At 39.1% G+C, this 22720-nt stretch overlaps 1 protein-coding gene across 4 annotated transcripts in view; it reads left to right on the top strand.

Annotated features, from left to right (window-relative positions):
• The window catches only part of BBS9 (Bardet-Biedl syndrome 9), a 271501-nt gene that overhangs the window by 141142 nt on the left and 107639 nt on the right, over positions 1-22720 (top strand). For 2 of the 4 annotated variants that reach the window (XM_044454645.1, XM_044454636.1), the window contains exon 21: positions 7576-7683. In XM_044454645.1, the coding sequence (XP_044310580.1) occupies positions 7576-7683 (108 nt within the window). Of the gene's footprint in view, positions 1-7575; positions 7767-22720 lie in introns of those variants that run through there. The other 2 variants (XR_006417058.1, XM_044454629.1) reach the window with 2 other exon arrangements.

Genomic DNA, 22720 nt, shown 5'->3' with positions numbered 1-22720 from the left:
GCATTCCAAAATAAGGCAAACTGACTGACCTGAATGTTTCTGTTCTCCCACAAGTGGACTTGCATGAAATTGCTGAACTAGAACTTTGAGAAGATTTTACTCTATAGACTGGATCCAGATTTAAGCATGTACAACTGAGCCAGTAGAAGCAGATTTTCCTGCCCTGCTCCCCAGAGCAGTTCCTTCTGTCCCTTTAAAATGGTAACCAGCTATGGTATAGAGGGAAAGTGGAATCCCCCCAAAATGAGCAGAGGCACTTTTCTTAAATTAAAGGCAGATCCTAGATCTAGGATTGAAAGAGCCTGTGGTTTCTTCTCCTTGCAATATACGCATGCTAACAAAGCCAAAATAGAATCACTGCATTATCACCTCTTATGGATGTTGCGAATTATCACTGGGGTTATCTTGTTTCCTCCAAGACTTGGCAAGAAACAGTATGTCTTGTATAGCCATTTAGCCCTACTGTTCACTGGATCTGATGAAGTGGATTTGAGTTGAATACCTATGCCTCAATACACCTACAATCCTGTACTTACTAACTTGGGAGTGAGGCTTACATGGTATTTAAAGAAATAAGGAAGTTGCCCCCTTTCCCCAACACTTAAGCTTTAATGCTCATATCTTTCTTCTAGAATTACACCTTTCTTCTAGAATTCTCAGAATACATGAGAATTTAGGAGGGCTGCCAGTGGTTTCCTGACTAGGCACTGATCACGTCCGCATCCAGAATGAAAAAATTCTGTAACAGTAGACTGTTGCCATCATGCCTCCTTCTAGGCATAGGATGCACATAAGCCTCCAAGTTCTGAGACCGATGTACATTGTGTTTGGAGGCTTACATGCATCAAGGCCACAGGACATATGACTGCACTGTCCATGATTCAGTACAACAAGATTTTGCAAGTTGGAACCATTGAAGATTTATATTCCTTATTTATTTGTTCACCAGCTTTAATTATTCCATAAAGAAAGCAATTCTGTATTTCCTTGCAAATACTGTTTTTGATTATTGCTGCTGACTGTTTGCCAGAAAAATTTGTCTCATGTTTTATATTCCTGATGTCTCCCACTAGGCGTCATGCATTCTGAATGCAGCCTGGAGGAGGAAGTGGTAAGGAAGGGGAGGAAAGCAAAGACATACATTTTATACTTGCATGTTCTGTGGCAGTTATATTTAAAAACTGGCTTCACAGGCTTAGAAAAAAAGAAGCTGGTAATAATGATTTGCATTTAACCCAGTTATCAGTGGAGAATTCAGACTCTTTTTAGGGATGGAATGCTGGAAGAAAGCATTCCAAAGGCCTTGCATATGGATCATAGATTCCAGCCACATTAACTATTGATTAACTCATCATATTTAGTTATGGTTCGGAGTCTTAGAGCATATGGTTTTATTTAGATCATTCTAACTTCTTGTTTGTATTTGGATGGCAGTAAACATCTGCCATCTTACTCTTCCATTTTTAAAGATATCAGTATTGATTGTACTGGAATATACCTGAAGCAAATTATGTTAGAAGTTGCAAGTCTAATAAAACATAAAAAGTTTTAGCCATTGGTTTCAGGCTATTTTAAAAGTATCTCACATTCTAGCCAGTTTGCTTCAAGCTTGTTAAATTATTCTCTGAGCCACTGTTCTCTTGAAAATGCCTTAACTAAAGCGACTTTTTACACTAAGGCAAATGGAAGCTATTCAAAACTTGCAGAGCTAGGTAAACTGACCCTCTGCTTTGATCAGAATGCAAGGTAGAGCAGCTTCCTGTATTGTAACATTTTAGGAATAACTGAATCATGCAACAGTATAATTGCATATGATTTTATTCAAGATGGAGAGGCTTCCTTTAGTAGCTTTGGAAAAGTGGAGCTATCGCATGACCATCCAGGTCACACTGATGTACTATTAGAATTTTGTTCTGCTGATACTGTGCCTCCAAAGCAAGCAGCTGTTATAGCATTCAGTGGTTTGTTTTCCTGTGCCATTCCTATAATTGCATATACACTCAACCTCCTTTTGGAATCAAGGCACAATGATTTGAAGACTTATTTTAACTGTTACAGTACGTTGCGGATTCAGGGATGTTAAAAGTTTAGCAATTTCAACAAGGGATTTGCATGCCAAAATGCTTGTATTTGACACTTCAACCTGCTGTGTTCATTATTTTACATGCATTCTAACAATATGAATGTGAACCGTATAAACAGTGCAGGGCAAACTACTGGTCCTTATGTCTTCACCAATAAATGTATAAATCAAAGAGGTTTGAAACTACAAGTTTACTGCTATTCACTAATCAGCAGCTACTAATAATATAATTACTGTTTAAGGTATTAGGCAAGTAATGACTGTATGGTGCCACATGCTTTATCCAACAGGTGTTTCCTTTTTATTTAAATATTTCTCCTGATTTTTTGCCCATAAATACTTTTCAAAGCAGTTGAAAATCATGTTATACATCCATAACAGAACAGCCAATAGGATAAAAACAAAAGAAAAAGAAAAAAATCCATGCTATTATATTGTTCCACTTTACTTACTAATTTATCATAGATATTTTAACCTATTTTGTATAATGTTTAATTTTGTTTTTCCTTTCAAGTAATCCATGTGTACAAATGGTAACAAATTATTGAATCTGCCAGTGAATGACTCGCTATTACCCCAATGCCCTCCACACTCCTTATTTGTTAAGCCATAACTTTCCAACCCTATCTTTCCTTGCTGTAGCATTGCTATTGAAGATAATAAGGGAATAGTCTGTTAGGGGTGATATACTTTTTCTTTAAATATTTTTAGTACAATATTTTTCACTACTACATTTTGTCAGTGTTCTTGAGCTATTTCCCTTCTTACATCCAAGTTTTGCCTGCAGTTTATCATGTGCATGCCTTGCCTGAGCCAGAGATCTTAGGTTGTTCTTTTCTCAGGTTGTATGCTTATAAATACGCATGTGAGAAAGGATATGCACTAGCAAGTTGAGCTAAAGCTGAATTGAGCACTTTTAGCTTCTTCCCCATCAGCTTATGAATTCCTAAGCCTTCTCTGCAATAAAATTATAGGAGACAGCTGTGCACTTTGCCATTACATAGCTTCTCATCACTTTTTGCCTCCCCTAAAAAATGAACAGCATTGTAAGGTTGGAGGAGTGATTCAGATAGCTCATCCTGAAATCTATCAGTCTAGAGTCCAAAGTCTGCCAGTGCATCCTATCCTTCCTCAGTGAATTCTGCTTCAAAATCTATTTCCAGACAACTCAGAGGTGTTGCTTGTCAAGCATTGCTTGTTCCTTTTCTTTAGATGTGGGTCTTTTTCCAAGGTAAGCATAAAATGTGGTGTTGAGCACAGTAAGTGAAAATAAACAAGAGAGGTCCTGTTTCCTTCAGTGAATAAAGTTCGCAACTGCTTGGCTGTAATTTTATGAATGTTATAAGTTATCAAACAGTTTTGCTGACCACAGCTTGCTGGCTCGATTTATCACAACTGATAAAAGATCTGTGGTGTCAAACAAGAATTTAGCCTTACAGAAAAAGGGAAAAGAATGGGTCATAATACAATAACATATTCTTGATGCTGTCCTTCCTTGCCAGCAATTAATGGGAAAATTCATTTTATGAATCACTGTTTACAGTCTTACATCTGGAGAACTTTTCAACTTGAATCCTTTCCAAAGTGTTGGATTTGCGTGCCAATCTCTCCCCCACCCCACATTTACATCTCTTTCTCTTGTTCTTGATACAACTTGCTTTAGTCATCAGTGGATTTAAATCATTATACTTTATTTTGCAGTCCTTTGGTTAGAAAATATTTCTCAATAGTTCACTGCTAAATTCTTAATAATTAAATAACGGTAAAATAGATAATCGAGAAAAAGCATCATGAGTGCTGATCTAGACTGAGATAACCATTCCTGAAGGTTGATGGGTAAAGCTGTAATATATCTGTTATTTTCATCATACTGGACTAAAAGGAAGTCCCAGTGTAAGTGAGATCCCAAGTGTGAGCAAAACCAACTTATATGTAATTTCACACTGCTGATAACTCATTCCATCTGAGGCCTCAATTACTATTTGTGCAGCACTGACATGGCAGAGCACACACTTGAGCCATGGATTCAAGACATAGGCAGGGTAACATGGTTTAAACGTAACACTGGGCTTGGTCACATGTTGTGACATCAAATCATAGGTTAACTTTGAATTCTTTAACCCATAAAACCCAGAGTGTTTGGCTTTGGCTGGCATTCGAACAACCTACAAACAGGGTGGTCATGGGTTGTTTATAAAACATTCCTGTAAATTATGGGTTAGTACCAGGAAAAGGCCTCAGTGCTCCCCCCCGCACCTCCTTACTTTATAGGAAGTTGGCAAAGATTTTGTTCTGATTTAAAGATTTGATATTGTCATGTTTGGTTTGGCCTTTAGTTTGTGTTCTTCCATATGGAGGGCACTACATTGTCTGGAAGTCATATTGGGCCAGGTTCATCGTGCCTCTGCCTTATGCCCTCCCAAAGGAGGGTAGGCTGTATCATCTCCTTAATTCTGTACTCATTATCCATTCCCCTGATAAAATTTTCAATTCTCAGCATAGAAGCTTTAGGTGTGTGCCAGTGCAGTACTCTTGTGGCCCTAAGAGAACAAATTGTTTTCCCTGAAGTTAAAAAAACTGATCTGGAGAAAAGTATGTGGATGGGAATTGGATAGCAGTGTCTTGATCTCAGGGTGACACCTCCTTTGCAATCAAATGGGGTGAGGGTCTCAGGGAAGAAGAGCACTCTGAGCATCACCCTTAGAAGATACCCATTCTTTGAAGGACAAGCAGAAATTCTCTCATGCCAAGAAATTGCCTCCAGAAGGTAGGAGGTTTATCATTATTGATTGTCTGGCTTAGATGTAAGGTCACAGATATCATGCATCATCTAGATAGGCTAATAGTGCTGGAGTTGAGTCAGTTGCTGTGGTGCATTTCAGCTCCAGTGATGTGGAGAAATGTAGTGATATCTTAGAAACCAAATTTAGATTGCTATGTGGAAGGCTGAAGAGGAGTTCCATGGTAGGGTTTGTTTGTTTTTACAGAGGGATGCCATCTGTTCCATGTCAAGGCCAACTAGACAGGCAAAACTGCGTACTCTCAATACATGGATGAGACTGTGGCACAAAGAGGAGGGGTTTAGAGGAACACCATCTACACTATTTCTTTGCCAACACTAGACATTTCTGAGCAAAGATGGGAGAGTTGGAATGGGAGGGTTGTTGTTTTTTTGGTGAGCATAATGGAAACTGGAAGAAGCAGAGGATATAGCTATGCCTACATATGACTTCCTTAGGGAGGATTGGAAAGGGCATACTGAAGGTGGTGTCATTCTGTCAAACACCTAGTATTAAACAATCTAAATTAAAACAGACTGCTGTACAGAATTGCTATGGGCATCAATAGTGGGATTCAAAGTAATTTAGTATTGGAGACACGCCACTGTCTTCCTGGCCAAAATGTTCAAAGTGAATTTGAGATGCTGAATGAAATTAAGCAGGCATTCAAAGGAGAAAGTGCTGTAGGAATGCACAATAAAATTAGTCTCCTATAGACTGGATAAATGTGTTTTGCATGTGATAGGGATAACCTTTATTAATACTCTAAACTATTGCGCTTGAGAATATTGGTTCCTGTTGACTTTGACTTTTTGGAACCACTAACATAAGCACATAATGCTGCTGACTGTGTGTTAGCTGGGCTTCCATTTAGGAGGGCAAAAAGCCCCTGTCAGGTCACCTCCATACATTGGAAGGGTTTGGACATCGCCTAATATGAGCAGGTGGGGGTGAGGGCACACACAATGTCTGAAATGATTCCCTAGTTTGAAAACAGGAACCATCAATAAAAAGTTTGTATAGTGAAATCTAGCAGTATGCATGTTGTGTGTGAACCCGTTTCTAGCTAGCAAATTTCAGTGGAGGGGGGTGGAGTCATTGTTTTGCTTTTTCCAGCTCAGAGAACACCTTATGAGTTATTTAAAGTTTTGGGAATGTCTGTGAAGCATGCTGTACCTTAGGAAGCGGTAGCAATTCTGTCAAAAGGGAGAGCCTAGCCATTGGTTAAAATGGTAGTAAAAGATGGCGGGGCTTAGAAAGGCAAACATTTGACTCGTTTGCCCTTTCAAACAGGAGCAACATTTCTAGCATTTTCTGTTGATTTTTTTTATGTATATGGGTTCTGATGCAGCTGCAGAATAATATTTACATTGTCTTTTGCAGACTCCCTTGTGCAAGCACCTTATGTGCACACCTGTGTGTGCATTTTTAAAAGGATGTACAATAATTGTACAATAATATGTAAGAAAACTAAGACAATGGGAAAAAATTGGCTTTTAATACTGGCACATTTTGAAAGTGTCAGTTGACAAGCAGATCTTTATGCACCTCTGACATCAAAACGAAAATCAGGATGTCTTACTTCCTTCCAGCCAATTGCATGAGGTGCCTTAGGGCAAACCAACATTTTTGACAGAGATCAAGTTACATTCAATGGGAAAGTTGTCCTGATGTCTAATGAAATAGTTTGGTATCAAAGGTTTTCATTTTCAAGGCTATGTAACCTCTGGGATTTCTTTTCTCTTTTTTTCTTTTTTCTCCTAGCTAAGCTTTCAGAATTCTTACTTATATGCCGAAACCTTATATGTGCTAATGGGCTACATGACATTTCACTCATAATTTCAATGGTATGAAATATTTAAAGGGGTTTATTTCTATGAATCTCTCATAGCCAGTTATGTTTATATCTTTTACTCGTACCTTGGGTTTTATCTGGGAAACAAGGATTCCATACATAAAAAGCTTAGAGAAATAGTTTCATGATTTTCTTTACATAACTTGTGTTCACATAAGAGGGGAGATGTGTTGATCCAGCTGACTATTGAAAATGCATCATGTGGGAATAGATTATAGTCAGGCAACTGTCAGCTAAATGTAACAACCTTTCAGGATCAGAAACACATGCAGCTTGCACTTTGTTTGACAATTGTCATATACCAAGAAGATTTAAACCTTACTTTTAAATGTGGGTGTTTTTCCTTTTTGGGGTAGAAAATATCCTGTTCATGGGTTTTCTCGATCAATTCAGGCATTTTGTCTTTCCTCCAAGAAGAAAACTGCAAACACCTCCGTGTATCATAATCATAGCTTATCACTACTTTTCATTCTCTTTTGTGAAAGGAAATGTTCTGAACATATATGGAGTTTCTCCCCTGCAGAGGAGGGCAGGACATGCTCCAGCAGAGCAAAGCTCAGGGAACCAAGGTTCAATTTGGATGCCAGGAAGTACTTCCTGACAGTTAGGACCTCGAGGGTTTGGAATGGACTTTCAGGGAGGTGATTGAGGCCCCATTGGTGAGGGTGTTTAAGGATAGGCTAGACATGCACATGATAGACATGTCATGAGTGGTGCTGGCTAGAGCCGGGGGTCAGACTAGATGGCCTAGTAGGCCCCTTCTGACTCGCTCTGTTTCTCTATTTCTATTTATGTGTGCATGCACACTTATTTAGGTCTATGTTCCTTCATTTACAAATATTTTATCTGCAACTTAGGTGGTTGTGCTACCATCCCAGAGTCTGAACTCGAAGAGAGACCAACTTTGCAACATTCCACAGCAATTGTCAATCACCAGCATCTCACCAAACAGGTTACTGAGCCTGGTAAGAGAAATAAGAAGTGTTTCTGTATATTAATTGTGAAAAAAATGTTTGTCATGTCTGCATTAAGAATGCTCTGAATTGTTGCAGTGTAACCAAGGAAAACTTTTGAATAATCTGCTACTATTTTAACTAGGTTTTTTGTTTGGCTTTTTTAGATCTTTTAGGTTTTCCTTTTAAAATTTAGGCTATGTTTATATAGGCATGTTCTTCTTCCCCCAAATTATTCCAGAGGACATACCCACAGGCATTTTTTCTTGGACAAGATGCTCACAGTAGGGCTCCTTACCTGAGTTGCTCCCCTCCACCTCATCACTTTCCATGTAACTGCCTTCTCCTTCAGTATCTAGAAGGAGGAGAGTGCAAGGCAAGTAGAGACAGCTGCTCCTTTGTTTTTGTGCTTATGGATTTAGAGAAAGCAGGTAAACAGGCAGAAACATCAGGAAGGCACATTGGAGCCAGAAAACCTTTGGCTAGTGGCTCTACTTCTGGTTTATGGGCTTGGCATATCTCAGTATTGCTGACCAGTAATGGGATTATGTTAGAGAAGGCCACAAAATGGTGTGCCAGCTATATCCTGGATACCTCAGAACTGTAAAACTGGTCTTTGAGTTATATAATATACAGAATATTTAAATTTACTGGAGAGTCCATTGGAAGGATTTATGAAAGCTGATTAAAGTTTTTATGTATACATAGTATTGTTATGTTGGATGTGAAATACAATGTTGATCCCTGTCTAGAACGATTGTGTGTGCTCTTGGAAATGATGGAAGAGTGCTAAATTAAGACCAAGAAGTGTACTTAGGCTAAGTACATATTATGACAGCTTTTCATTTTATTTTCTGAGTCATAGCCTGTGCCCCACTATTCATTCTAGATAAAGTCACACGCAACTCTCCTTTATCAATGGCTAATCACACTTTTATTCATCATTGATAATAAATGCATACTGGGTAAGACTTTGTTAACTTTTCCTTTTAGAAAGTTACTATCAAGCCTGCCTTTGAAAATTAGATTCATTAAATTAGATTCATTAAATTTATTTGTCTACTTTTGGATGTATCTAACTGAGCAACAGAGTTCAAATGCAGATTTCTCAGCCCAGGCCTTAGGCAAAGTTTCCTATACAGGCTGATTAGAGCTTAAGAAGTCTGATCATACATAGAAGCCATTGCTTTCAGTGTTAAAATGCAGTCAGATTTTCTGCCCAGCCATTTGCAATGCTCCAATGCTGCAGTCTTTCAGTTTGCACCGTGTAGTTTGCCACGTAGACACATTATTTAATTAAGTGGAATGCTGTAGTTATTTATATATCCTAGGACACTTTTGCACTTCAAAAGGTCCTTACAAGTGGTATACAGAATTCATTAATATTGAGAGTGTATTGAAAGTCTTCACCAGACATCCAGAGGTAGATAAGGATGAAGTCCAACAAGCCTGGTGGGGAAGAATCTGGGCATGGTAGACAAGCATGGTCTATGCCATAGTTATATTAAATATACCTCCTGAAGGTGGTAGGTGTGGGGCAAGAATCCTCTGACTATTTCAGAAGGCAAACAGTTTATTGTTTTCTACAATTGACTCTTTGTGTGTGTGTGTGTGTGTGTGTGTGTGTGAGAGAGAGAGAGAGAGAGAGAGAGAGAGAGAGAGAGAGTTGTTATCACTCTATGGTAGAATATAAGTACAGATCAATAAGTACTAAAATATTGCTGATAAGTCATAAACTTGTCTGTCAGCAGTTTGCATTTGAAAGTTGAGTTGTCTGGCTGGTTTTCAAATATCTAAGTGTGAACTAACAAACCATCTCAAGTGGTTTCTGCTTGAATTATTCTTCATTGTTTCTGTTTTTGCTTTTTAAGATAACTTTTCCGTTTACTTGATTGGTACCTGCTATGTTATACAATGAACCTTTAAAAACTGATTTCCTGCTCATTCCTAGTGCAGTTGTAGGTTAATTTAAAACATGCAATCAGTTACATTTATTTCTTAATTTCTCTGTAATTGAAATGGTCTCATTCAAGTCCAGGCATTATGGTGCTGCAGCTTTCAAGTTTAAATGTTTCAAGGAATATTTCTTGAAAATTTTTATTTCCAATGCAGTATTTATGATATAGTTACCCTGATGTATTTATTACTTGTTCTGGGACAAACCATAGCAGGTTACTTTTCAATTGTGACAATGGTAGGATACAAATAGTAACAAAGAAATTCCAAATGATATAAGACAATTTTCTCCCTAGAATTATGATTCTTTCTCTGCTTCCTTTGTTTTAAGGCACAACTCTTTAACCTAACCTTTAAAATTATTTTCAGAAAACATTGCTTGTTTGGTATTGGTGCAAACTAGGAATGGATGACTTTTGATTTTTTTCTCTGTAATTTTCCAACTTTCAGATTTCAGTGCAGACCTTTCCAGATTTCAGTGCAGATTTTCCCAGCTCTTATGTTCCATTTGAGATTTTTTTTCTTTATAGTTTGCATGAAAAGGCCTATGTGGTTTTTGTACTTTTTCTTAATACATGCATACATGTATTAAATATGTCCATTTTCATGTATTTAATATGTATAAATGCATGTATTTACATGTACTGAGTTTTGTTTTGTGTATTGGTTTAAAACTGAGATTAGGTAGGGTCAGGACTTTTTTTGTCATAGAACGCACCGGAACAGTGTTCCAGCACCATTTTTTAATGGATTTTTTCAACGGATTTTTCCAAGTGATTTTGAATCGCCCTGTCGGGCATAGCAGGTTGGCGGCAAAAATCATTAAAACAGTGCATGCGGGCTGCTTGTGTGTCTGCGCTGATCGTGAGGGCACTGCTCAGCTTGGGACACTGCTCGGCTTGGGATTGGTCGTGTGGTCGTGCACTGAGTGCTTACTGCCGGCGGCGACCATTATGTTTATGTGTGTGTAGAGTGACTGGCTACATGCAAAAGTTAAATAAGTTCTTTATTTCAAAAAAAGTTGGTGAATTGAATATATATATTTTTTAAATAAAAGATAAGACGTGCATTCCGGCACCTTTTTTTTTTTTTTTTTTTTTTACAAAAAAAAGCACTGGGTAGGGTCCTAATCAAAGGCAAACCAAATGCTTATTCCAAGAAAGGTAGTGGACTATCTAGACAATATATTCATCACTACCAAAAAGTTCTGCAAAGTTACTGATGAATAGTATGCTTTACTCTGTGTGAGAGATGACTTGCCTTGATAGATTGAAGGAAGCTACAATGGAATGGATTTAACAAAATTTGTACATCCCTAGTGAGAAGAAACAAGCCATGCCCTTTATACATACATAGTGAATTGGGCAGATTCCCATGAAAAAAGCCCAGCTAAGGGACATTCTAAATAAGGCTCAGTGCAGGCTCAGAACTAGTATGGATAGAGAACTTGTTCTTCTGACACTAAGAAGTACAAGAGTTTTAGTGTCAGAACCAGCTATCTGTATTGTCAGTGTTAGTTGTGGAAGATTTTATTCTGTTTTTAATGTCTGAAGGGTTTTCCATTCTAGAAGATAATGGAATTAATTCATGGGTGTAAGCACCTGTTTTAATTTTCCTGAGATGAGAATGTTGTAATAGCTTGCAAATTGATAGAATGGGTATTTTTGGCACTATACCAAGGGTCCTCAAACTTTTTAAACAGGGCCAGTTCAGTGTGTCTCAGAGTGTTGGGGAGCCGGACTATAGTTTTTTTTTTAATGAATGAATTCCTATGTGCACTGCACATTCAAAAATTAATTAAAAAATGTTTGCTCTGCTCCCTCGGGCTGCAGCAGAAGCCCAAGATGAGGTGGGGAAGAGCATGCCCATATTCAAGGGACATAGCTACAACACAACCAAATATAGTATTTTGCATAATGCAGCTGATGACTGCAACTGGCATTTACAAAGAATGAAGCAAAATTCTAAGGATAAATACTGTTAATGCCCCTTTTAGTATTTAAAGCAAGTCAGCCCAGAACAATTTCCACAATACACAATGACTGTATTTGTATGCAGAGCTAATGACTACCATATTTTAAGTGCAACCTTGCCAAAACTGGTACTATCCAGATGAGTTGGACTACAACGTCCACTGGCCATGCTGGTTGGGCATGATGGAAACTATAGTCCTCACCACTGCCCCGGTTCTGAGGGAGCAGGAGTGGGAGGCTGGAGAGGCAAGCGCAGGGTGACTCCAAGGTAAGGGCTTCTTTCTGAGGCGAGGGATGGAGCTGCGACTGGCCGAGCGGGCACCTCCCACTTCTCCCCACCACAGAGGGAAGAAACATGGCGGCTGCTCGAAGGTGGCAGTGGCTTGCCCATTGAAGGCCATGGCTTCCACACCTCCGCCACAGCCTTCTCTGGGCAAGCCGCGGCTGCCTCGCCAAGCCCAGGGGCAGCCACTTGATGGCAATGGTGGCTTGCCCATAAAAGGCCATGGCTCTCACGGCTCCGCTGCTACCTTCTCTGGGCAAGCCATGGCAGCCATCAAGCGGCTGCCCCCGGGCTCTTCATCTCTCTCTCTCTTTCACCCTCCTCTCTTCTGTTTCCCGCTCTGTCTTCCCACTTTGTATATGTGTGGAATGGGGGGGGGAGGAGGGAATTCAGCGCATGCACAGGTGAGCTGTTACAGTTTGGCATGTGTGCTGGTTCTCTGCTAAGTTTCAAAGAATGCCTTTCATTTTCTCCAACTGAGTCCAAAAGCTTTGAGGCAGGCTGTATCTGTATCTGTCACCAATCTGGGGTCATCCCATGAAGCTGATTGGTGGGAGAGTCATCTAATTGGGCCTCTCACCTCTGCTGGTACCTGGCCACAGGGGTCCACGTCTGAGGGAAGGGGCTGATCCCTATTTGGGAATTTCTCAGTCTTTGTGCCCCCTCCCAGTAGCTATATCTCCATGCTAGTCCCAGGGTCTGTCTGGCCACCACCACATGGTAAGGCAAGATGCATGATACAACAGGAACCAGATGCTGTGTTCAAACACACACGTGCCAGTTAAGATATAGAATTTCAGACTTCAGACATCAACTGGCCTGCATCCTATGGCTGAACAAGCTGAGAGGTAACCATCATAATTTGATAAACCAGCATAATAGCTGTATCCACCTTTTTTACTGTGGTTGTATGAATATGAATTTTACCAACAAAATACATTGCAATTTGGTCCAACCTATCTGGAGGCTGCATTTGTCAGATCGTAAGACTTAGGTATGCCTTTACATTTACCAAGTTTGATTAAAGGCAGAAAGATTAATATCCATAAATACTAGGAAAAATTCAGCTGATTAACTGGGAGGGCAATTTTAATCAGTGTAGCTGCACATTGAAAGTGTATGTGCATCTTAAGTCTTTTTTTATTGTGGTGTGTATTAGTGTATTAGAAAAATGGGAGGGAATATTAATGCTGTCCTTGTCTTTTAACAATGAATGGTAGCTTGCTTTGTAAATTACTTTATACTTTAATATCTCAGAAAGGTACCTATATTGAGGTTTTGATAATATGAAATTATTTAAGTTTAATTGATCAGTCAGTTGAAAGGCAAATAATTAATCAACTTGAGCGGGTTGGAGTTTTATTACAAAGATATCAGTCATTTAATTTTTTCTAATTTTAGAAGGCACAGGCACAACATGGTGACTTTAATTTTGCAACAATGAATTGGGCCCTCTGTAGCGCTTTGTACAGCAGAACTCAAAGGATATCTTTGTTCTACTTGCTGTTTCCTGCAGTTGACTAGCATTTAAACGTACATTTTAAAATGAATTTTGGCAGCTTTTGAATTCATAAGATAGATATGGAAAATAGAATTAAATTGTATTTAAAGATTTATGAAATCCAGATTTGGACTAAACTTTAACATGCTGTGCTTTTGCCCAAATAACATGCCTTTGTCTGATATAGTTTGTGTGGGACCCTCTTATACTGTAGATAAATAACAGCTTCATGACATTATATGAAATTGTTTTCTATATTTTGAAAAAGTACGAGGAAAATTTAAATTACAGTTTTAATATAAAAAGCTATGTACTTCAGATCTTTCCAAAATCAAACCCTTCCATATTCAGACCACCACTTGAACAATGCAGAGAAAATACTCCCAGCTTTCCAGGGGAGGAGGGAACCTACCCTCTCTGCTTTCTTGTTGCTCTCAAACCACATTTTTGGTCATATCTAGCCATTTAAGGCAACTACTGCTAGCTTTGTTTAAGTTTAAATTTGCTGAGAAATTGAAGTATCCAAATGTCTAACACCTTCTATTATGTTCATCTCAAAGAAAAAGGGGAACAGAAAGCTAAGAGTCTGGTCTAAAAGTCTGCAACATCAGAAAATAAATGGTAAATCTGGGGTAAACAGGGCACTGTTGAAGAGAAGGGATGACTTGCTGACATGAAGGCTTGAGCAAGTTTTAGGTGGTCAGCCTTATTTCTTTGCCTCTGTGGCCTTCAGAAGTCTCTGCTGCCTGGAAAGCAGTGGCCAAAAGGGTCGTGTCAAAGGGTGTCAATTGGAGAAGAGGGTAAGATAGGGCATTTCTACCTGAGTGATTCCAGTACTCCATGACGAACTATTTTGTTTCTTTTCCTAGTTCTAGGATTTTGTATGAATTATTGTGGGGAATTTGTTTAACTTACCTTGGGAATCTTGGAACTACAGAATGGTATATGCTGTTTTAATAAATATATAAATAACAATAGGATCGTAGCTGCCTATTGGTCAATCTAGAATAACACTGGCTCCCCAGATTTCAGGCAGGATTATTTCCTACACTGGAATACCAAGATTGAGTCTGGGACCTTCTGCCTATAAATCATGTACTCTACCACTGAGGCTTCTCCATTTCAAAATTTATGTACTGGTATAACTATTTTAGATATGAATATTAGAATTTATTTCTCAGTTCCAGATAGGGCCACACATAAAGTGTCCTTTGCTGCTTTGTCCACACCATAACCTTTTTATCACATATTTATATACTGCCTGTAGCTGAAGCTCTCTCTCTGGGCAGTTCACAACATTTTAAGTCACCTATCCCAATTTCAACCAGGCCCAATCCTGCTTAGCTTCCAAGATTAGGCAGGAACAGGCACTTCAGGCTATACGGAAGCTTATCAGTTGGGAGGGTGAGCAGGGCACTAAAGAAAAACCTTCCTGATCAATATAATGGGGGAAATACTTATCCCACTTATTCCAAGACTTCACTACCATCCAAGGGGCATGAAGGGGAGAGGAATCTCATTTTTTTCCATACATTTCCAGTTGACTCCTGGCAGTAGAGTTGGGCAGAAGCCAGGACCCAGAGAAGGAGTCGCATCCTTTTTGAGCCGTATGGGGTACATTCACAAGCCAGATTAGGATGCAGAGTCCCTCTCCTGTTCTACAGACACTTGAAAATCACCCCCCTTTTGGCATAAGCATCCTTGATTTTCTAAAGGCCATGCTGAGATTACTGGGACCATGGGATTACAAGATCCTTCCCATTCAGAAGGACTTTCTTATCTAGGGACCGATTTGGCATCCCCAGCCAAATTTAATTTATATTTAATAGCCAGGATCCTGAAACACTCTGGCTGAGTTAGATGGACTTTCTTGAGGATATGGTAGGGATTTCTTTCTCTATCCTAAATTATCCACAGGAGGATACGATATCACTGAGAAAACCTTTCTGTCTTTGTGTGTGGAGGAAGGGAAGATGCTAGTGAGAGAGTAAATGAAACATGTCTAAGACTTAGAGTTTATGCAAGCCAGTTTTGAAACTTAGTCAGCACTAATACTTTGAATTAAGAGGCTGTAGCTCTGAGTAGCATTTTAGTCTGGAAACGGAAAGGTTTCATTTCCATTTATCTGTATGTCAAATGTTTTTTGGTGCAATATACCTTTGGCACTCTCCCCTGATCAACATGCTTCCAACTTGAAATATGGGATGGGTGTTGTCAAACCTTATGGACTACCCTTCAAGTCCATGGCTACCATGGATTTCAGACTTATGACTCCTCTTGTTCAGTCCCAGTATCTTCCACATCAGTAAAGTGATTCTGGAGCCTGATCTATGTTTTGTTCCATAGGTTAATCCTGTGTTGTATTGGATGTGAGATGTACTCTTGCCCAAACCCAGTTCCTCTGCAGGAATGGAGCTGGAATAAATTAGATGTGTGTTGGACACATAGCTTCAACTTAGATCAAAAGTTTGAAAGCTGAAAATCCAAGACACTGTTTGTGATGTTTCAGGGAAAGTCTTGGGGAACAAAGATCAGCTTCCACCATCTTGCGGAAGTATATTACTCAAGAGCAACACGCACTAAACAATAACCTCCAGAGGTCATGGTGCCTTCTGTCAGAGGGGCAGTGACTATGTTAGAAAAAACTTTTTGTATAAACAGTATTTGTCAGATAGCCACCTTGCTTCTGCTGCATAATTTTTCAAAGCATTATAGGATTGACTTGTTTGCCTCTGCACTGTCAGCCTTTGGACACAGGATGTTGCAGAGGATGATAGTGTAAAGCACATGATTGTTCTTACTGATCCTTGGAAGCACACCCTGTTGTGTTTTACTGTGTGATATCCCAAGATAATGAATGTCCTCTCGGCAGCTCTGGAGAAAATGGAAATTTCTTAACTGTGACTTTCTGGTTTGGTGTGTCACAGAGAGAATTTGACCCACATCATCTTTTCGAGATCAGTGAAGGATCTTTCTCCACTGTTCATGTAGTGGAATTAATTAGGATTTCCGGGTTTTATTTTTCTTAGGGATATAACCTTACATTTTCTTTGTCTTCTTTTATTTTTATTCATGATCATTGCATTAATATTCCACATTTTCCTCGAAGGAACTCAAGATAGCTTACACAATCCTTTTCTTTGTTTTGCCTTTGCACCAGCCTTGTGAGGTAGGCTAGGCTGAAAGCTAGTGACTGTCCCAAAGTCACTAAGTTAGCTTCATAGCCAAGTGGTGAATAGAGTGCACATGTTACTTAGCCCAGTCCAACATTCTAACCACTTACACTACAGAGGCCTTCATTATATGTGGAGTTGCTGCCAGGGGAACTTGTGTGAGAGTTTGAGGGGCAGTCTCGCTCTTCTAGATTGGTCTGGGAAACAGGGCAGTTTCTCATTATGGAGAAAAAAGAACTGGAAGAAGACCCTGCCTGCTCACTTCAGGAGGAGATGCCATTCCAAGGAGGCAGATGTCATCCATGGTGCTTTCAGAACAGAAATGAAAGATAAGAAACTCCACTGCCAGTTGCCTGGATTAGGTGTTAGTCCTAGGACACTGCTATCTGTATATAAACGAGGGCAGAATTCAGTTGTGCTTTAGGTGCTGTGTCTATGCACAGAGAATTCCTGAAGGACTCAAGACTTCCTTAGCTTTATCAGTCCCTCCCTGTCAGATAAAAATTGAATAACTAGCATCAATCAAAGATCAAAGGTTGGATAGGAATATGGAAGTCATGCATAGACCTTTTATGAGGAAAGTAAATTACTATGGATATTATCTGAGAATCAGGTAATTGCATAAATTGGGAATTTACATATGTGCTTCTAGAATAGCAGTCCTGCTTCCTGAATGGCAAACTCCTTATCAGATTAAGATGAGGTTAAAATGGGGTTGTGATCTAACACAAGGATCCATTTTTCAGAGAAACAAATTAAAAATTCCACTGGGCACATAGTAAAGTGCACCTAAAGCAGCTCTTTGAATCCCACGTATAGGATACTCATAGACTGAATATGGTACAGATATTCATCCAGAAGTTTGCAGTTTTCTTTATGGACTTGTATGCTGTATATTAGCATTCAAAGCTTTGGAAAGCTTTGTGGATGTATATTAAAGCATAATTGGGGGAAAAAAGAATATCCCTTTTCAGTGCACACAATGTGGAACACAGCTATGCTAATCACCATGGTCATTGCATTCCCAAATCCAGCAAGCCTAGCTTTCATTATATGCCATCTAGATATTGCTTTATTGTGTAACAAAGGAAGTAGTGAAATGTTTCTTGAGGTAACAGAGGCAAGTGCTGGAAGCCCTACTGAATAAATTTGTGTTTATTGGTATCTTTAGTATAAACTCAAAGAATGGTGATGCATTCTTCCTCTCTTCTTAACAGAATGGTTTATATCAAAATTCAAAAAATTCCCTATAAAAAAAATGGGTCTGGTTTTTTGTCTGTAGAATGAATAGGTGCAAATAGTAATTAAGGACATAAAATAAACACATACGAAGGGCTGTTATTTCAGTTTGAATTTGAAAGTTGTACCTTTATAATTTTCTTTTTAAAAAAAAGAGCATCTGAGTATGCCAAGTTTGTATCTGTGGAAATATGCTGGAATACTTCTCTCCTTCTAAGACATATATGCTGAACAATGTCTTATTTCAAACACTTCACAAAAAAAGTGGTTAATTCCAAAAAAAGAAAAAAGAAAAAAAAACCCTTTAAGAGCATTCTCCCTTAGCCATTTATCAAAGACGCTTAGTTGCCCTGTCAAGAGAATGTCATCTTCTTAATGCATGGCTAGGTGCTCCTTTAATTTATATTCCTTTATCTGATTACATTTGGGTTTGTGTTCTGTCATCTTTCCTTTCAAGGATACAAAATGATATTAAAGCAGTCTAGATTTCTTCATGTAACAAACTAAGTAACAATTTCTTGTCTAACCATTAAATTTAAAAACCATGTTTTTCCATGTTTCACATGGTTTGCATGTTATCAGTTCATGGCCATTGGAAACTGTAGTCCAAATGCTTCCTTGTTAATAATTTCATGCACATGAGTATTAAGTGGTATTACTTGCATCTTATCACCTTCTACTCTTTCCTTTAGTTCCTATTTTGTTCACTTCAGATACTTAGGTTTGATATGATGGAAGAAGGAGGAACTTCTAACAGGGACGGGCTATCAGACTGGGTCAAAGAGACTGTAAACTCCTCCTTCAGAGAAGAAATGGTGCTTTCCTCTTTAAAGGAGGCTATACTTAGACTGAAAAAAGCCTAACCTGTACCTGGATAATAAAAACTGCATGCCAGGCGCCAATATTTCCTTCATGGTCAGGTGGCTGACAGTCAGTTCTAGCCACTCCTAAATGAAATTGTCTAGATCTGTTTCATTTGGGGGTCAGGCCTAGTTTTGGAATATAAATTGCCTTGGTGGCACTGTACTGTAGTAGTTCCAATCCTACCTAGATGGTTGATTTCAGAAGGTGAGTGTTGGGGAGGATCCATGGCTTGGCTGCTACATATGGGGTTCCCTACCCTATTCAACTTTTACATGAACCCACTTGGTGAATTTATTGAGAGGTGTGGACTGAGGTGTCATTACATAATGGCTATATACCAATGACACCCAGTTCTAGCTTTCCTTTTCATCAAATTTTGGTGAGATAGCGGCTGTTCTGAATTAGTACCTGAGCACAGTAAGAGGTATTACTGGGGGGACTTCACCTGCCTGGATGAATACGCTCTCTCTAGAAGAAGAAATTCCTTGTTTGGGTGTGCTTTTGGATCCAGCATTTTCATGGGAGACACAGGTGGACTTGACAACACAGAGCACCTTTTATCAGCTTATCTGGGACAGGAATAGCCTGGCTACAGTTATCTATGTTTTAGCTGGATTACTGCACTATATTATATACATAGGGCTTTGAATAGTCAGCAAATTTCAGCTGGTCCGGAATAGGTCAGAAAGATTGTTATTGGGGACTGGCAACATGATCATAATATACTAGTGCTTTTCCATCTGCAGTGGCTACCAGTTCATGTCTGGTTCAAATTCAAAGTGCTGGTATTAACATTCAGTACCCTCAACAGCTTGGAGCCAGGGTAACCTGAAGTCCTCAGAGCCAAGTTTTGAAACAGTGAGTAAATTTTTGCACAGACACTTGTGGATCAAAGTTAATGGGTATTTGTCTTCAACGCACCGTTTTTGTTTCTAACCCATAGAAAAAGCCAAAAGGATTGACTTTAAATTTTTTAAAAATATGTGCATTTCTCCTGTGAGCATCCAAATAAGAGCCAGTGTGGCGTAGTGGTTAAGAGCATGGGACTGGGACTCAGATGTCCTGGGTTCTAGTCCCTGTTCAGCCATGGAGGCAACTGGGTGACTTTGGGCCAGTCACAGACTCTCAGCCCAACCTACCTCACAGGGTTGTTGTTGTGGGGATAAGATGGAGGAGGAGATGTAAGCTACCTTGAGCCCTTTGTAGGAAAAAGGCAGGATATAAATCGAAAAATAAATAAAATAAGTGTGTGTGTTGTTCCATGTGCTCAGCAAGGGTTGGGTTTATTTTTAAAGTTAAAAATCCCACTTGATGTGTTTAAAATATGTCTTCAGATCCTGGCAGTTGTTCTTGGAGGGGTATTTAATTATTGTTTAACCAATTTTGCTGTACTTGTTTTCATCCAGCAAGAACTAAATACAAAATATGGTGACACATACATAGTGCCAGTTCCAGTTAAGCTCTGCTCCAAAGATGCCAGCTGTGAGGTGGTCTGATAGGCACTCTAGCAGTGATAAAATAAGCTTTCCTGCATGAAATATTAGCTCTCTTGTCTACATTTCCTCCTTGCTATGTTCAATTACCTTAATGCATGTTGTAAGTGACACTGATTCATGAGCTTAGTGTGGGCAGATGTTCAAAGACCTACATCAGGAAAATATCTGGGTACAAAACCCCCGATCGACTCCATAATTAATTAACTTCACCATACTGCTTCATAGCTCTTGACAGAAATTAGGGATTTGGCTGAAGGGAGAGATTTTCTTTCTCTTCCTGCTCTTCACTTTAGATAGGTTGGGTGACTGCATGCGTTAGAACTTGCTAAAAGACTATTCAAAGTATTCATGTATTTATGGAACTTCTGGCTTGAAAGAAGAGTGGAGTGTATTTATACTCTGGGAGAGACAAGTAATTTAATAACTTAAATCCCAAAAGTAAGAGATGTAAGCCTCAATTAGAGTTTCTTTTTAATCTGGTTTGTAGATTAATTTGGCTCACTTGGATCACATCTGCCATTATAAAACTGTGCTGCAGATAAAAGGGAAATGGAAAAAAAATCTTACTAATATACCTACCACAGGTCTCTTTCATATTTTTGTTTGTTTATTTCAAATTTTCTCCCAGCAGAAATGCCCTGCAGCAGTTCTCTGTTCATATGTAAATCCTACAAAAAGATTTAGCAATCTTTCTCCCCTTTGGGAAGTATTTTCGAAAGGCAGCTTTGTTTGTTTTAAGGGGGCGGGATATATAATTGTACCTTTTGGGGAGGTGAAGAAACACCCATGTGCTCTTTCAGTTATTCGGGAAGAGAGTTTACAGAATATACTCTCATGTAAATCAGTGACTTAGATGGCAAAAAAAAAAAAAAAATCCAATTGCCTGGTTGATGTAATTATAGATGAGCATGCTGACTGGCATGTGTTAACAAGATTGGGATGGGTTTACCTCTTTCATCTCTCATTCCCATCAGAGACTGTTTTTACAGCAACATGTTAGACACAGTAAACCAGCGAGCACTGGTTGGTCAGTATGGTCTACCATGATTCTTCTTCCTCATCAGCTACTATTATAAGCAATTACCAGTTTCAAATGCATGTGCCTGTTCTGAAACTTTCAAGAAAGGATAGGGATTCTGGTATTATTTTAGCCCTCCTATTGCTTGAGGTTTTTTTCCCTTCACTGAGCAGCTTTATGTGGCCTCAGAGGTGCTTTTGGAAACCCCAAGGCTGGTTGTCCTAGAGGACCTGAACATTTATGCCAAATATCCTCTGTCAGGTGCAACTTAGGATTTCATAATGATCATAGACCTGTTTCATATTATCCCTATAATGTAAAAGAAAGCTGTTGTGTCATGCTTTTAACGAGGCAAAAGCATTTAGTAACTGTAAATGTTATATACACTGTTGAATGCTGGGAGAACATAAAAATGACTGAAGTCACAGACAATGATAAACCAGAATTCTGAAGAATCCTGAATTATCATTCAGAAGCATCATGCTAGTACACACCACCTGCTCTATCCTGCTTTGTACCTCCAACCAGCAGGAGCAGTTACAATAACCACAAACTGACCAGAGAGAAAAGGCTTAGCATTCCATCCATACTGGAATTCCTGGTTTGTTATTCCCCTAAGACTCCAACATCTGAAGCCGGGGACTGAAGTTGCTTTCCAATTCCTATATTATTTGGGAGGAATGTGTAATTCTAAGCCTTTTCTTCTTAGTGAGTTCTTGGTTACTGTGGCCAAGTGTGTTGCCAGTAGGAGTTGAGTAAGAGCAGTTGGGCCAATTACATAAGCATACAGGGTATGAACAATAATTTAAAATGCTCTGCACTTCTGGATTACATTTTATGAACATTGCTATTACCTATTATTTTACTTACTCAGATTTTGTAATTGGTGTATTTCTGCATTCTCAGGCCAAGGCCAGCCCTACCATTAGGCAGAGTAAAGCAACTACCTCGACTGGCAGATGGGGTGGGAGCAGGAAGTAGTGGCAAGTTACTGGAGAACAGAGCTATACGAGCCTGGCCTGCACCATCCCCTAAGCTAGCCTGCTGCCCTCAGAAGGCTGTTGTGCCATCACAAGTTTCAAAATAAGATTCAGCTGTCAACTTCTGCCCATGCAAGGGGCAGGAGGGGGCAGCACCATCTTGTTCTTTGCCTCAGGCAGCAAGTATCTTGGGCCAGACCTCAGTAGCATTGAAAATGTATTACTAGAACTTAGCCTCAGCTACCAACAACTGCCTCTGTTACATAACAGCAGATACTGGACAGGGTGAATATAAAACTTACACTAATGTAAAATTACAATATTACGGTTTCTTCAGAATTGTTTTTCCCCGAACAACTTTCTCTGTTAAATCCTCTGTCCTCCTTCTCTGGGCTTATAATGTATATACATAGCCAAAGAAAGTACAACATGGCCAAAGCATGTTTTGTTTTCCTTCTTCCTTGAGCAATTTGTTCAAAGTTTTTACCACTTTGTACATATAAGCTCCTTGATGCTTATATTACCTTGGTTATCTGCTTTATTTATTGTTCAGGTTAAAATTAACA

The sequence above is a fragment of the Varanus komodoensis genome, unplaced genomic scaffold (assembly GCF_004798865.1).
Source record: "Varanus komodoensis strain SLA01 unplaced genomic scaffold, ASM479886v1 scaffold10, whole genome shotgun sequence".
Classification (NCBI taxonomy): domain Eukaryota; kingdom Metazoa; phylum Chordata; class Lepidosauria; order Squamata; family Varanidae; genus Varanus; species Varanus komodoensis.
Note: the sequence above shows the minus strand (reverse complement) of the source record. Positions and strands in the feature narration are given on the sequence as shown.